The 13,959-nt window shown below is 40.1% G+C and overlaps 1 protein-coding gene across 2 annotated transcripts in view; it reads left to right on the top strand.

The window, feature by feature from the left end:
* The window catches only part of KCNMA1 (potassium calcium-activated channel subfamily M alpha 1), a 771,468-nt gene that overhangs the window by 732,688 nt on the left and 24,821 nt on the right, over positions 1–13,959 (top strand). For both annotated transcript variants that reach the window (XM_055537192.1, XM_055537201.1), the window contains one exon: positions 184–314. In XM_055537192.1, the coding sequence (XP_055393167.1) occupies positions 184–314 (131 nt within the window). The remainder of the gene's footprint in view (positions 1–183; positions 315–13,959) is intronic.

Below are 13,959 nucleotides of genomic sequence, written 5' to 3'. Positions count from 1 at the left end.
TGGGAACCTTGAACAAGCACCTCAGAGCAGTCCATTGAGTCCCACCGACCCCTACCCCGAGCTCCATCGACAGCTTCTCCCATGCTTTTCTTTCCTTTCCAGTGACCTCAGTGTTTCTAAACCTCTGACTTTACGGCCCACATGTAGTTTTTCAAGCTAACTCCTACTTCATACTTTTCCTAGTGAACGATACTAATGTTCAGTTTTTGGACCAAGACGATGACGATGACCCCGACACAGAACTGTACCTCACGCAGCCGTTTGCATGTGGGACAGCATTCGCCGTCAGTGTCCTGGATTCACTCATGAGCGCAGTAAGTGGGGGACACAGGGATGTGGGGGTGGGGTGCTTCCAGTGCATAAGGGGCATGGGCTGGAGCTTGAGCTCCACAGGAGAGCAGAGCCATGCAAACTCGCCATCTGGTAGGAGGTGCTGTTGTTAATCTAACTAGTACACAGATAAACATCTGATTATAAATTCTTGAAAGTGCAAGGAAGCTTGTGAGTAAATATAGGTGAGCACTTGACCCAGTCTTGGAACTAGAGAAAGATTTCTCCAAAGAAAGAGTATCTATTTTATGTCAAGATCTGAACAATGGAGAGCGAAGCTTTTGTGGGGAAGAGTACCCCACCCCCTGCCAAAGAAGGACAGCAAAGGAAAAGACCTGCTAGGGAGAAGGGTACCTGCCAGGCTCAAAGGAGATAGGGAAAGCCTGGGTAGCAGGACCTGAAGGAGCAAAAGTGGGGGAAAGGCAGAGCTGGACCCATAGGGCCTCAGAACCCATCTTCATGTTTTTGGTCTTTTTCTTGACATCAGTGAAGAGGCACTGAAGGGTTTTAAGGTGGCAAGTGATGTGATCGGGTTTATGTTTTATGGGATTGCCCAGGCAGGAGGGTGTGGAGGGTGGCTTAGAAGGCAAGATGGCCACAGGAAGTCTAAGTAAGGGGCTGTCCTGCCCTGTGGAGTAGGATAGAGCCCGCAGAGCTGGAGGGAGGTGGATGCATCTGAATGGTGTTTGTCAGCAAAATCTGTAGGACTTGGGAACAGACTGAATATGAGCAAAAGGCAGAAGAGGACAGAGTGTCAGAGTGCCAAGGGTGACTCCTAGGTCACTGTCAGTCATGGAGATGGGGTCCTGGGAGAGGAGTGGGTGTGAGGCAAGGCCTGGCCGGGACTCTGGCACAGGGTAGGAGTTTACTGGTGGCAGAGAGAAGATGGTGGGCTGGCCGAGGGATCCAGAGCATCTTCAGTTGCTTTTATAACTTGATATGCATCAAACAATCAAGGCATTTGTGTTTTCACTTGTGAGACCAGAATCAAATGACAAAAAGGTCCCATCTTGAGACTTCCCTCGTGGTCCAGTGGCTTCGACTCTGGCCTCCCAATGCTGGGGGGGCCTAGGTTCCATTCCTGGTCAGGAAACTAGCTCCCTCATGTCACAGCTCAGAGTTCTCATATAGCAACTAAAGATCCTGCATATCACAATTAAGACCCAGCATATCTAAATTAAAAAAAAAAAAAAAATTAGGTACCATCTTAAAAAAGCAGTCTTGAACTGCAAAAAGCAAAGCAGACTAGAATGGGGATTATAAAGTGTTCCCACTGAGTGGCTTTGTTTATTATATAGAAAAATCTTCTTTTTGGAATTTTCAACTTCACCATTTGTAAAAATATAGACATAGGCTAGATAATAACTGACCTTTGGAGAATCCACCCACATACACAAAAAAGAGTTTTATTGAACTAATTAAAACTATAAACATAGCCCAGAGAGTTTTTATATACATACATTTCTTCAAGTGCTTAAGAAGGCTATTCTCTTGCATATGTTAAACAACTGATGTGCTAATTATGCATTATTCTCATCTATTCATTAAAGCTAATCCCAGAAGGACCTCTATTTGAGGAAAGAAAAATCATAAAGCTTTTTAAGACTAATTTAAGTAATTCTATATTCCTGAATGTGGTCCAACTACGAGCATATCTTAGTGAAAAATCAGAATTATGCATTTAAAAATAAACATGAAACAACATTCATCTGAATTAAGGTCGACTGGGCTTCATGCCATCTCACCACTTGCCAAGCCGAGGAGGAGAGTGAGCAAGAGATCCCTAGAGAGGGCCATCTTGGTTTCCCAGGGCTCATGACCTTTCTGATGGTGTGAGGATACTGAGCCTCATCTTTCTACCTGCCAGTGATGTTGGGCCCCGTTTGGGCCAATTCCCCAGGCTGGCCAGAGGGCCTGATGGAAGCAGCAGGATATGCTCATTACGGTGCTGGATTCTCTGTAATAGGCCATGCAGTCTCCAAATCCAGTTACCAAACAGATTTTGGTAACTCCTCAGAAGTTTCATTTTACTTCTGATCCTAATCAGACAGATTTCAGAAGACTGTTCTCACAAAAAGACGATGAAACCATTTATAATAGATTTTATTCAGAACTATAAAATACTTGATCCAAATTTTTTAAAAAATCCAAATTTACAAAATTGTTCCTGTAGATCAGACATGCAGGATATTCCAGGTGAGACCGGCTACATAATTTGAAAGTCTACTTTTCCATAAGTTACTGCTGCTGCTGCTAAGTCACTTCAGTAGTGTCCGACTCTGTGCGACCCCATAGACGGCAGCCCCCAGGCTCCCGCGTCCCTGGGATTCTCCAGGCAAGAACACTGGAGTGGGCTGCCATTTCCTTCTCCACCATAAGTTACTAAGAATTTCAAAATGATGGCAGCAGAGTGCTGAACCAAATGAGGGGCTCTTCTGAGCATGCACTTTGGGCGACAATGCAGGCCACACACCCAGCAAACCAGCCCTGGTTGCAAGGAATGAACCGACTCAGGAACTTCACCTCCACACAGTCAAGGGGGCACATGGTGGCCATGGGGTTGGAGTGGGAGTGCGCCTAGATTTGAGCTGCATTACTCTCTCTACGGCAACACTAGTGAGTCAGTTCTTGGAAACTCAGCTGAGAAATCAAAGTGTGAAATTAAAAAAAAAATCTGTTTCTAAACTCCTTTGAAATGCAAACTGAAATGTTTGGCAGAGCATGGCTAAGGTGTGTATGAATACAACAGCCTGCTAGCAAAGTAGCACTTCTGAATTCCAGCCTGGGAAGAAGGGGTGTCGGGAATCTAGTAACGCCATTGTAATGATCAGCAGCAGCATTATTTATGGAACGTCCAGAACTGTACAGAGCACTTCATTATTATTATTTTGGACAATATTATTTTAGGCAGCGATGTGAGTCAACCTGGTTTAAGTGTTGAGGCAACACCTATTTAACTGATCTACTGTTGTGACTTCTCAAATCATAAAACAGAATGCCTGTCCACTTATTCCAGGCTTTGTTTTCATTGTCTGGGATAAGCAAGTTCCACAGTGAGGTCTCAAATTTGATCTGGTTCAACAGACCCAGTTGGATCTAGACCTTCTGATAACAGATTACTTTTGATTTCTTAGCCTTCCACCACAATTGTAATTTATGACAGAACAGGAGATTATCTAGTACCAAGGCAGTAACTGGAATATAAATTGAGAAAGTGAGAATCCAAACAGCAGGAGTCAGAGGTAAGCTTCCATCTCAGGCACTTGCTCATGAGCAACATCACAACATTCGCACACACATCTCTTTAGATGTCTATGATCTCCTTTTTCTAGCACTGCTCCCCAAATTGCCATTTAATAATGTGTCTAAACATTCCCTGAATATTGTCCTTCATAACTCAACTCCTGCTGCTTACTGCTTCATTTGTGAAAAAGAACAGTGTTATGATTCATCACATGCATTCCCAGAACAGATAGCGATGTTACCAACACATCCTCCTAGCTTTCTCCTGTGAACCCACAGCAGAAACACATGATGAGAGGGAAGAAGTATGCTTATGGATATATGCCTCTGAGAAGAAGATCACAAGATGTACATTTCTCAGAATCATCCAGTTTGTTGCTCATATATATGTGAAAGATAAAGCCTCTCTGTGAAACTGGCACATGGGTATTTAGATTTCTTTTTCACACAGCCCCCACTTTCCCCTAGTCTCACCTCAATTTGAGTTACCTACCCTAGAAACAAAAAAATTAGTCAGGGCCTCAGGAGCCAGACTGCTTGCATATGGATCCCAGCACTGCCACTTACTGTTTGCATAGCCTTAACCTCTTTGTGCCTTATTTTTCTCATCTTTAAAATGGGACTGCTAATAGTACCTACCTCATAGGAAGGCTTTCCTTGTGGCTCAGCTGGTAAAAAAATTCTGCCTGCAATGTGGGAGACCTGGGTTCAGTCCCTGGGTTGGGAAGATCCCCTGGAGAAGAGAAAGACTACCCACTCCAGTATTCTGGCCTGGAGAATTCCATGGAGTATGGTCCATGGGGTCGCAGTCAGATACAACTGAGCGACTTTCACTCACTCACTCACCTCATAGGACTGTTGAGATGATTGAATGAGCTAAGGCTGTAAAGTGATTTGTTCATTGTTGTTCAGTCGCTCAGTTGTGTCTGACTCTTTGTGACCCCATGGACTGCAGCACGCCAGGCTTCCCTGTCCTTCACCATCTCCTGGAGCTTGCTCAAACTCATGTCCATTGAGTTGGTGATGCCATTCAACTATCTCATCCTCTGTTGCCCCCTTTTCCTTTTGCCTTCTATCTTTCCCAACATCAGAGTCTTTTCGACTGAGTCGGCTCTTCACATCAGGTAGCCAAAGTACTAGAGCTTCAGTTTCACCATCAGTACTTCCAATGAGTATTCAGGATACTCCAATGAGTATTCAGGATTGATTTCCTTTAGGATTGACTGGTTTGATCTCCTTGGTATCCAAGGGACTCTCAAGAGTCTTCTTCAACACCACAGTTCAAAAGCATCAGTTCTTTGGTGCTCAACCTTCTTTATGGTCCAACTCTCAGACCCATACATGCCTACTGGAAAAACCGTATCTTTGACTAGACAGACTTTTGTTGGCAAAGTAACGCCTCTGCTTTTTAATAAGCTGTCTAGGTTTGTCATAGCTTTTCTTCCAAGGAGCAAGCGTCTTTTAATTTCATGGCTGCAATCACCATCTGCAGTGATTTTGGAGCCCCTCAAAATAAAGTCAGCTACTGATTCCATTATTCCTCCATCTATTGGCCATGAAGTGATGGGACCAGATGCCATGATCTTAGTTTTTTGAATGTTGAGTTTTAAGCCAATTTTTTCACTCTCCTTTTTCACCTTCATCAAGAGCCTCTTCAGTTCCTCTTCACTTTCTGCCATAAGGGTGGTGTCATCTGCATATCTGAAGTTATTGAAATTTCTCCTGGCAATCTTGATTCCAGCTTGTGCTTCATCCAGCCCAGTATTTTGCATGATGTACTCTGCATATAAGTTAAACAAGCAGGGTGACAATATATAGCCCTGATGTACTCCTTTCCCAATTTGGAACCAGTCCATTGTTCCATGTCTGGTTCTAACTGTTGCTTCTTGACCTGCATACAGGCTTCTCAGGAGACAAGTAAGGTGGTCTGGTATTCCCTTCTCTTGAAGAATTTTCCACAGTTTGTTGCAATCCACACAGTCAAAGGTTTTAGTGCAGTGCTTAGCACATGGCAACCTCCATATGCATTTAGTGTTATTAATCAATACATTTTTGGGCACTTACTAAAGCCTAGGCACTACTGTTCATGCTGAAGATCCAGTATTTGCTGGAAGAAGAAAGATGCGGTCCCGTGCCCTCTTGGGGTTTGAACTGTCATTTTAGGGGGTAGTCACTGCCTCATGCCAGTAGCTGTGTCAGTGGGCACCTGGACTATAGCAGATAGGGATAACTAGTTTGAAGAACACAAAATAGTTTGAATGGGTGTGGAGAACTACACTGAAAAACCAGAGGAGTACAGCTGAGGGTGAGGATCTTTAGCTTTGTGAGACAGAGAGCTGACCTCTCTGTCAGAAATAACTGAACTTATGTTGCTAAGATGGGAGAGTAGGACCTTCTGGAAGAGGGAACCACACGATTTACTTTGCTAACTGTGCTTGCGTGAAGGGCTGAACCCTTGAGGTGCGTTATGGAAAAGGCTGAGTTCTCAGGCAGCCCAGTGCCCTGTGATGTCAGTTACATAAACAAATTCCTCTCTGTGGCTGTCCTCCTCGAACTCCATTCCAGAGTCACCATGTAGACTGTTCGCAAGGAGACAGGCGGCCCATGGTCCGCCCTGTGGCAGGTGAGCCAGCACCACCGTGGGCACGACGGACGGACTCAGAACAACTGCTGCTGCCATCGTCAGGCCAGGCAGGGCTGGGGTAGGAAAAAAAAAGATCAAATAGTTCTCATCCCTCGTGAAAGAAAAATACTAAAAATAAAAGTCTACACCATGAAAACTAGCAAATATAAAAAATGGCAGCTATGACATGGAAAATGACAATTTTAGAGCAATTATAAACGAAAGGCAAAGTGCCATTAAAGTTAAGGCAATGTTATTAAAAGATGTGTTAATTTTCAGTTAAATTTTCTATAAAAGACCAATTAGTTTAAAAGGCTTGACAGCATTAACTGTGAAACATAAGCTCTGGTAATTATACTTTGAAAAAATAAAAAAGAGAAGGATGCTCCAGCGTGTTGGAGACACGAGCGCAGAGGGACCTCCATGGAACAGGCTAGATGGCGCTGTGGGCGCAGATTTCCCTGTTGTAACTCGCTGGTCCTTTCCCTAGCACTTCTGGGTTTACTCCCCAAAGTTCAGAAGCTAAGGGGCCACTCATGTGATCTGGGCCACCTGATACTGGAGCTGAGAATGCCGAGAGAAAGCAGTGTTCTAAACTGGTTGCATTGTCAGCTGGTTGTTCTTTTTATAAGCTACCCTTTATTGAGTATTTGATGGGCTTCCCTGGTGGCGCAGTGGTGAAGAATCCTCCTGCCAATGCAGAAGACGCAAAGGAGACTTGGGTCTGATCCCTGGGTCGAGAAGATCCCCTGGAGGAGGGCATGGCACCCACTCCAGTATTCTTGCCTGGAAAATCCCATGGACAGAGGAGCCTGGCGGGCTGCAGTCCAGGGGGTTGCAAAGAGTCAGACGTGACTGAGCACACTGAGCATTTGTTGTTCATTAAAATTACACAAAGTATCTCAGTTAACACTATCCAATAATCTGGGTTTATTTGTTTTTAATCCCTTTTATATGGATAAGGAATCCAAAACCCAGAAAAGTTAGGCAACTTTCCTATTGTCATAGCCATTGCAAGAGATTTTAAATAATAGCAACTAAATTCTGAAGTCTGTACACAGATCTAGGGGTGCCATGTTGCCATACTTAGGTGAAAAGTCTGCCCAGACCAGACGTGGAATCCGGACTTTGGCACTGGGAAGAGGGACTCCCATATTATTCAGATTACACCCGTGTCTGGATCCCAGGCACTGAGCAGAACCCTGGAGAATTCTGTTCTCTTTAGCGCCCCAAAAACATGTGACACAGGAACAGCCATTGCAAAGGCTTCTGCTGAAAATGAGGGCTTCCCTGATGGCTCAGTTAGTAAAGAATCGCCTGCAATGCAGGAGACCCTGGTTCGATTCCTGGGTTGGGAAGATCTGCTGGAGAAGGGAAAGGCTACCCACTCCAGTATTGCAGCCTGGAGAATTCCGTGGACATTGTATGGTCCATAGGGTCGCAAAGAGTCAGACCTGAATGCATTCCTGGAGACAGGTCCTTCCAGGTTTGGAGATTCTGTGCCAGACTTTCTCACAAGGCTTCTAGCACAAGTATAGTGAACAGGCCCATGCAGAGCACAGGAAAGACTAGGAGTACAAAAGCTTAGGAGGCAAAGGAACACACCTGTGTGTTACAGAATTCTGTGTTTCTTCCATCTGGTGTCTCTGTTACCCAGGGAAAGAATGGTGCCTTCTGGGTCAGATGAGCTGTGGAGAGGGTTGTTCTAGCTGCCACATCCTCTACAGTAATAGTCTTTGATAACTGGCATTTGAAGTCCTAGCACCTGGTTTGCCCTCGTGATGCTTAAACTGTCACTTCCTAAGCAGAAAGCACTGGATGGAATGCTTAATTGCAGACCTATCTATGTTCTGTGACTGGTACCCCAGCCCCATAAAGAAATTTGCCCCCTAAAATGACTGGACATCCTTTATCAGGGGAAGCATTGTCTTTCCACCAAGTTGCTCAGATCACAAAGAGACGTTGAAGCATGCTCAGAGCACACCTGTATGTGGTGTCAGAGGACTTCTCTGCAGCTGAATACTGAGGTGCCAAAACGGGAGCAACACTGCTCTCTGACAGGTGTCATTATACTCCGTCACAGCAGAAACTGTTGCCCATAGCTCTGCTCCTTGATGCCTGTATGAAAAAATCAAGGAGAGAGATCTGGGATAGTGCCAGCTCAGGGGCCAGAGAATTGTGTTCAGTGTTGTGAGTGGTTCTAGAATTGTGCAGGGACCTCTGAAACCCTCTGACCCACCCTGAAATTATACCCCTTGATGGGCAATTTTGAAAGTGACACACTTTTGGAATAGCATACAATTTCAGTCCAAACCAAGAGCCAGGGATTAGTAGGTGCTCAATAAATGTCAGTGACTGATTGATCAAAAAGATTAAGCTGTTTCAGCGTAACTGATTTTAGCACAGAAAGGGAAACACTTTAAGGTCAAATCTGAAAGATTTGACAAAACAATAACCTTTCATGTTGACCTCCCTGACTTATTGTTGCAAAGCAGAACTTAGAGTGTTCTTTGTTGAAGAACCATCGACTGTTTTCCTTAGAAAATGAATTCATGTTCCATGGGAAACTTTGGAAAGTGCAGATATATATAAAGAAGAAAATTTAAATAAATCATATTCCCAACACACAAAGATCAGCCTGGCTAGTATTTTGGTATATTTTCTTCCAGATGGTTAGATAAATATGGAATCATCCAGTTTTATATCTTGGGGTTTTTTTTTTTGCTTTTCAGAGTTAGTATTTTTATCAGAGTATCTAATCATGTCATTTTCTTGGGAATCATTGTAATGGTCTCCATGTAGGACTTCCTGAGACTCAAACATATGGATGTCCCAGAATCTTGTTAAACATTATCTATTGTGGGACATTTCAGGTTTTAATCATTTTTATTATAAAAATAACTAACCCTGTGATAAGTATTATTGTACGTAAATCTTTGAGCAAGAAGAAACTTATTACTTTGAGGTACACTTACTGGGTTTTAAACAAATATGAACATATTTAAAACTCTTGGTATCTATCGCCAGATTATCCCCCAGAAACAATTGTACTCTTGCACCACCGAGGTGCTGTGTACATGCCATCTCTTGCACTTTGGTGAGCAGTGATTATCATCTTCCTTAGGGGGTCCTTCGTTTGTGTTGGTGGTAGTTCTGAAGTATCTATAATTTTAACTTGTGTCTGCTGCTAAGTCACTTCAGTCCCGTCCGACTCTATACGACCCCATAGACAGCAGCCCACCAGGCTCCCCCGTCCCTGGGATTCTCCAGGCAAGAACACCAGAGTGGGTTGCCATTTCCTTCTCCAAGGCATGAAAGTGAAAAGTGAAAGTGAAGTCACTCAGTCCTGTCCGACCCTCAGCGACCCCATGGACTGCAGCCCACCAGGCTCCTCCATCCATGGGACTTTCCAGGCAAGAGTACTGGAGTGGAGTGCCATTGCCTTCTCTATAACCATGTAAATGCATATGGTCTTTTGTGAATTTTTCTATAGATTTTATGCCTAAATTCTGCTTGCCGAACAAAAGAAGTCATCAGGTATCCTGTTGGTGTGTTAGTCGCTCAGTCGTGTCCGACTCTTTGTGACCCCATGGACTGTAGCCCAGCAGGCTCCTCTGTCCATGGAATTTCCCTGAGATAGGTTAAATATTCAGCTATATTTTCACCAGGTTGTTTGTGGCTATATTTTCTGCCTTTAACTATTTTATAACATTTACCTCCCCACCCACCCCAACTTTGTTGAGATATCATTGATTTATATCATTGAGTTATAACATTATAACATAAGTTTAAAGTGTACAATGATATATGTCTATATTGTGAAATGATTACAACGGTAAAGTTAGTTAATACATCCATCACCTCCCAGTTACAATTTTTTCTTGCTGTTGCTGAGAACTGTAAAAATCTACTCTCTTAAGCAGTTTTCAAATACATAGTACAGTATTGTTAACTTTATACAATGTGTTATAGTGTGTCATATCTCCAGAATTTATTAATTATATCCTATGACCACTTTCACCCATTTCTCCCAGCCCCCACATCCTGCCCCTGGCAACAACCAGTCTGTTCTCTCTTTCTATAGGATCGGTTTTTTTTTTAGATTTCATATATAAGTAAGAGTATAAATTATATTTCTCTGACTTCACTTAGCTTCATGCTCTCAGAATTCATCCATGTTGTTGCATAGGGCAAGATTTCCTCCGTTTACAGCTAAATAGTCCATTGTGTATGTATCTGCCACATTTTATCAGTTCATCTCTCAGTGGGCACTTAGACTGTTTCCATGTCTTAGCTATTGTAAACAATGCCGCAGTGAACATAGGGGTGAAAAAGATATCTCTTTGAGATAGTTATTTCTTCTCCTGTGGATATATACCCAGAAGTGGAATTGCTTGGTCGTATGGTAGCTATATTTGTAATTTCTCAAGGAACCAGCATACTGTTCTCCATAGTGGCGGTATCAGCTTACATTCCCACTGGCACTTTACAAAGGTTTCCTTTTCTTCACAACCTCACCAACACTTATTTCTCATATTTTTGACAGTAGTCATTCTAACAGGTATGAGATGATGTCTTACCACGGTTTTGATTTGCATTTTCCTGATGACTAGTGATGTTGAACATCTTTTATAAAGTACCTGTTGGCTATTTGAATATCTTCTTTGGAAGAATGTCTATCCCATTCCTTTATCCATTTTTTAATCAAATTTGGGGTTTGTTTTTTTTTTTTCCAATGAGTTGTATAAATTCCATTTGCTTCCTTTCTTATAAATTTAAGTAAATGTATTTTCATAGTAGGAAATATATAAAATGAATTATAGGAAAAAATGAAAATGGATCAGAATTCTGTTTGTTACCAGGAATTAATTTCCATGTAAAATTTTGGGGTACTAAATATTTAATATTTACATAATATTAAAAATTTTTATATGCTATATATCTTTGGAGGTCTTCATTTTTAACATGAGTTTAACATGAGATCTTAGTGATTTTTGGATCCTGCTTTTTTTTAATATATTTTAATATTATGTCATGTAATTGTTACCATGCCATTAAATACTCTCTGAAAGCATAATATTAGTATCTGTACAATGTAAGTCACATAAGTATATCATTATTATTTAATGATTTCCATATTGTTGAAAAAAATTTTCCAGATAGCAATTTCCCCTAAATCATTTGTTGAGTAAACGTCCCTTCTCCATGGTGTGTCATGCTTTCTTTATTGTATTGAGAAATGGAACAGCATTTTTTATAAAGGGCCAGATGTTGAGTATTTTAGGCTTTTGAGAGCCATATAGACTCTGTTGACAATATTCAATTCTGCCATTATAGCACAAAAACCATTAGTAAACAAGTGGGCATGTGTGTGTCTCAATAAAACTTTATTAAAAAAAAAAAACAAAAACAGCTGGCAGTCTACATTTTTCCCATGGCCTTGATTGTTAACTCCTGTATTAAGGTCATATAACTACTAGAGTATGGTTCTCAAAACTTTGAAAGACAGTTGCATCAACTGTTTCCAGATAAAATTTAGCATAATTTTATCAAGTTTAAAAATGTATCAATTCACTAAATATCCTCTTGCTACTTCATTAATTGATGCTTTATTATTTCAACCTTCTATTTTTCTCAGATAAAAAAGAACAACCAAAAACAATTATTTTAAATGCTTAGAATTATTAGTTGACATTCTTTTATATTTACTGATAAAAGCAGTTAAGGTTCTGAATTTGTCTCTGTAGCTTTGGCCTCAATCCATGACGTTTTTGTGTGTTATTTTCAAATAGTCTTTAATTTTTTAATACTGTATATTCTTGAGTTTTATTTCCATCTTGACCTGTAATTATTTAGGATACTTTTAAAAAACTTTGAAGTATTGGGTTATTTACTTTTCTTTCCACTATTATGTTTATTTTTAAAATATAGGCCATACATCTTATATTTTAGTATGTATATTGAGATTTTATACTTTGGGCCATTGATCATGATTTGTTAGCATTACTTGGAAGCTAACTAAAAATGTTGTAAAGTTTAGCACAAATGTACTAAATGCCCATATTATATCCTTCATTTCCTTATACTTCTGGTCTGTTTGAGCTGTGAAAACAAGAAACACAATGATATTTCACATATCCCTTTTACATATGACTCTCAATCTGTATTTATTTTACTATAATGGTTAATTAGTTTTGTTGTCTATATTTTAGTTCTAATATTTTCTCCATAAATGTTATATTTTTTGTCAATTTTAACTATGAACATGTAGTTAATTTGATAATAAAAATTTAAAAATTTTTCCTTTAAATATACTTTCCTTTGCTCTGTGTGTGTGTGTGTGTGTGTGTGTTTTCCTGTCTCTGAAGATACCAGAGTTTGATTTTGATTTTAGTTTTTGAACAAGTTTGAGAACTTTGCCATTTTATCAAATCATTTAGCTCATTTATGTTTAGTTATATAGTCTATAATGCTAAAATTTGCATTATACTTTATGCTTCGATAATAGTGTCCTTTATTATCTATCCTTGGGCATTAGTCTATTTTTGTATGCTTATTTTCTCTAATGATGTGTAAATTATACATTCTGTTTTTAACTCTAGTTAGTGGATACCATATACTCTATAAATGTACTTGAAGCTACATTTTATTTATATTATTATCTAGAAAATTTAGTAGCTCTTGATTTCTTCCTCTGTATGATCAGGGAATTTACATGTGTCTTTACTTCCATCCTCCTTTCTCCTACCTCATTTTTCTGACTTTTAAAAATGATTTAATATTACTGATAGATAATTTTGTCATATTTTTTCTTTCAAGAATTACTTTTGACATTTACATTGTTTGATAATAATATATCCTTCAAAAATTCCATGTTTTAATATATTTCACCGGTATTTTTATTTTTTATTTATTTTTTTTAATTTTATTTTTAAACTTTACATAATTGTATTAGTTTTGCCAAATATCAAAATGAATCCGCCACAGGTATACATGTGTTCCCCATCCTGAACCTTCCTCCCTCCTCCCTCCCCATTCCATTCCTCTGGGTCGTCCCAGAGCACCAGCCCCAAGCATCCAGTATCATGCATCGAACCTGGACTGGCAACTCGTTTCATACATGATATTTTACATCACTGGTATTTTTAAATAAAGTTTGCTCATTTTTGTCCATTTTAAAATTTGGGTTACTTTTCTTTATGTTGTTGAATTGTAATATTTTTAAATATATATTTGGATACTAGGTCCTTATGGGATATATGGTTTGCAAATATTTTCTTTCACTCTGTAGAATTTCTTTTCACTTTCTGGATAGTGTGATTTGTGCACAGACAGTTCTCACTGTGATGAAGTTTAATTTACCTATTTTTTTCTTTTGTTGCCTATGCTTTGGGTGTCATATTTAAGAATCAGTTTTCAAATCAAAAGCATAGTGCTTTACTTCTATGTTTTCTTCTAAGTGTTTCATTGTTTTATCTTTTATATTCAGGTCTTTAATCCATTTTGAATTAACTTTTGCATAGGGTGTGAGGTAGGGATCCAAATTTATTCTTCTGAATGTGGATACCCAGCTGTGGTAGCAATATTTGATTAGGAGTCTATATTCTTCCTCTGTAGAATGATCTTGGAAGCTTTGTTGAAAAATTAACTGATGCAAAGTGTATGAGTTTATCTCTGGATTCTCAATTTGATTCCAGTGGTCCATAAGTCTATCCTTAGGGCAATACCATACTCTCTTGATTATAGTAGCTTTGTGGTGTGCT

Source organism: Bubalus kerabau, chromosome 1 (genome assembly GCF_029407905.1).
Source record: "Bubalus kerabau isolate K-KA32 ecotype Philippines breed swamp buffalo chromosome 1, PCC_UOA_SB_1v2, whole genome shotgun sequence".
Classification (NCBI taxonomy): Eukaryota; Metazoa; Chordata; class Mammalia; order Artiodactyla; family Bovidae; genus Bubalus; species Bubalus kerabau.
The sequence above is the reverse complement of the archived record's forward strand: the minus strand, read 5'-3'. Positions and strand labels throughout refer to the sequence as shown.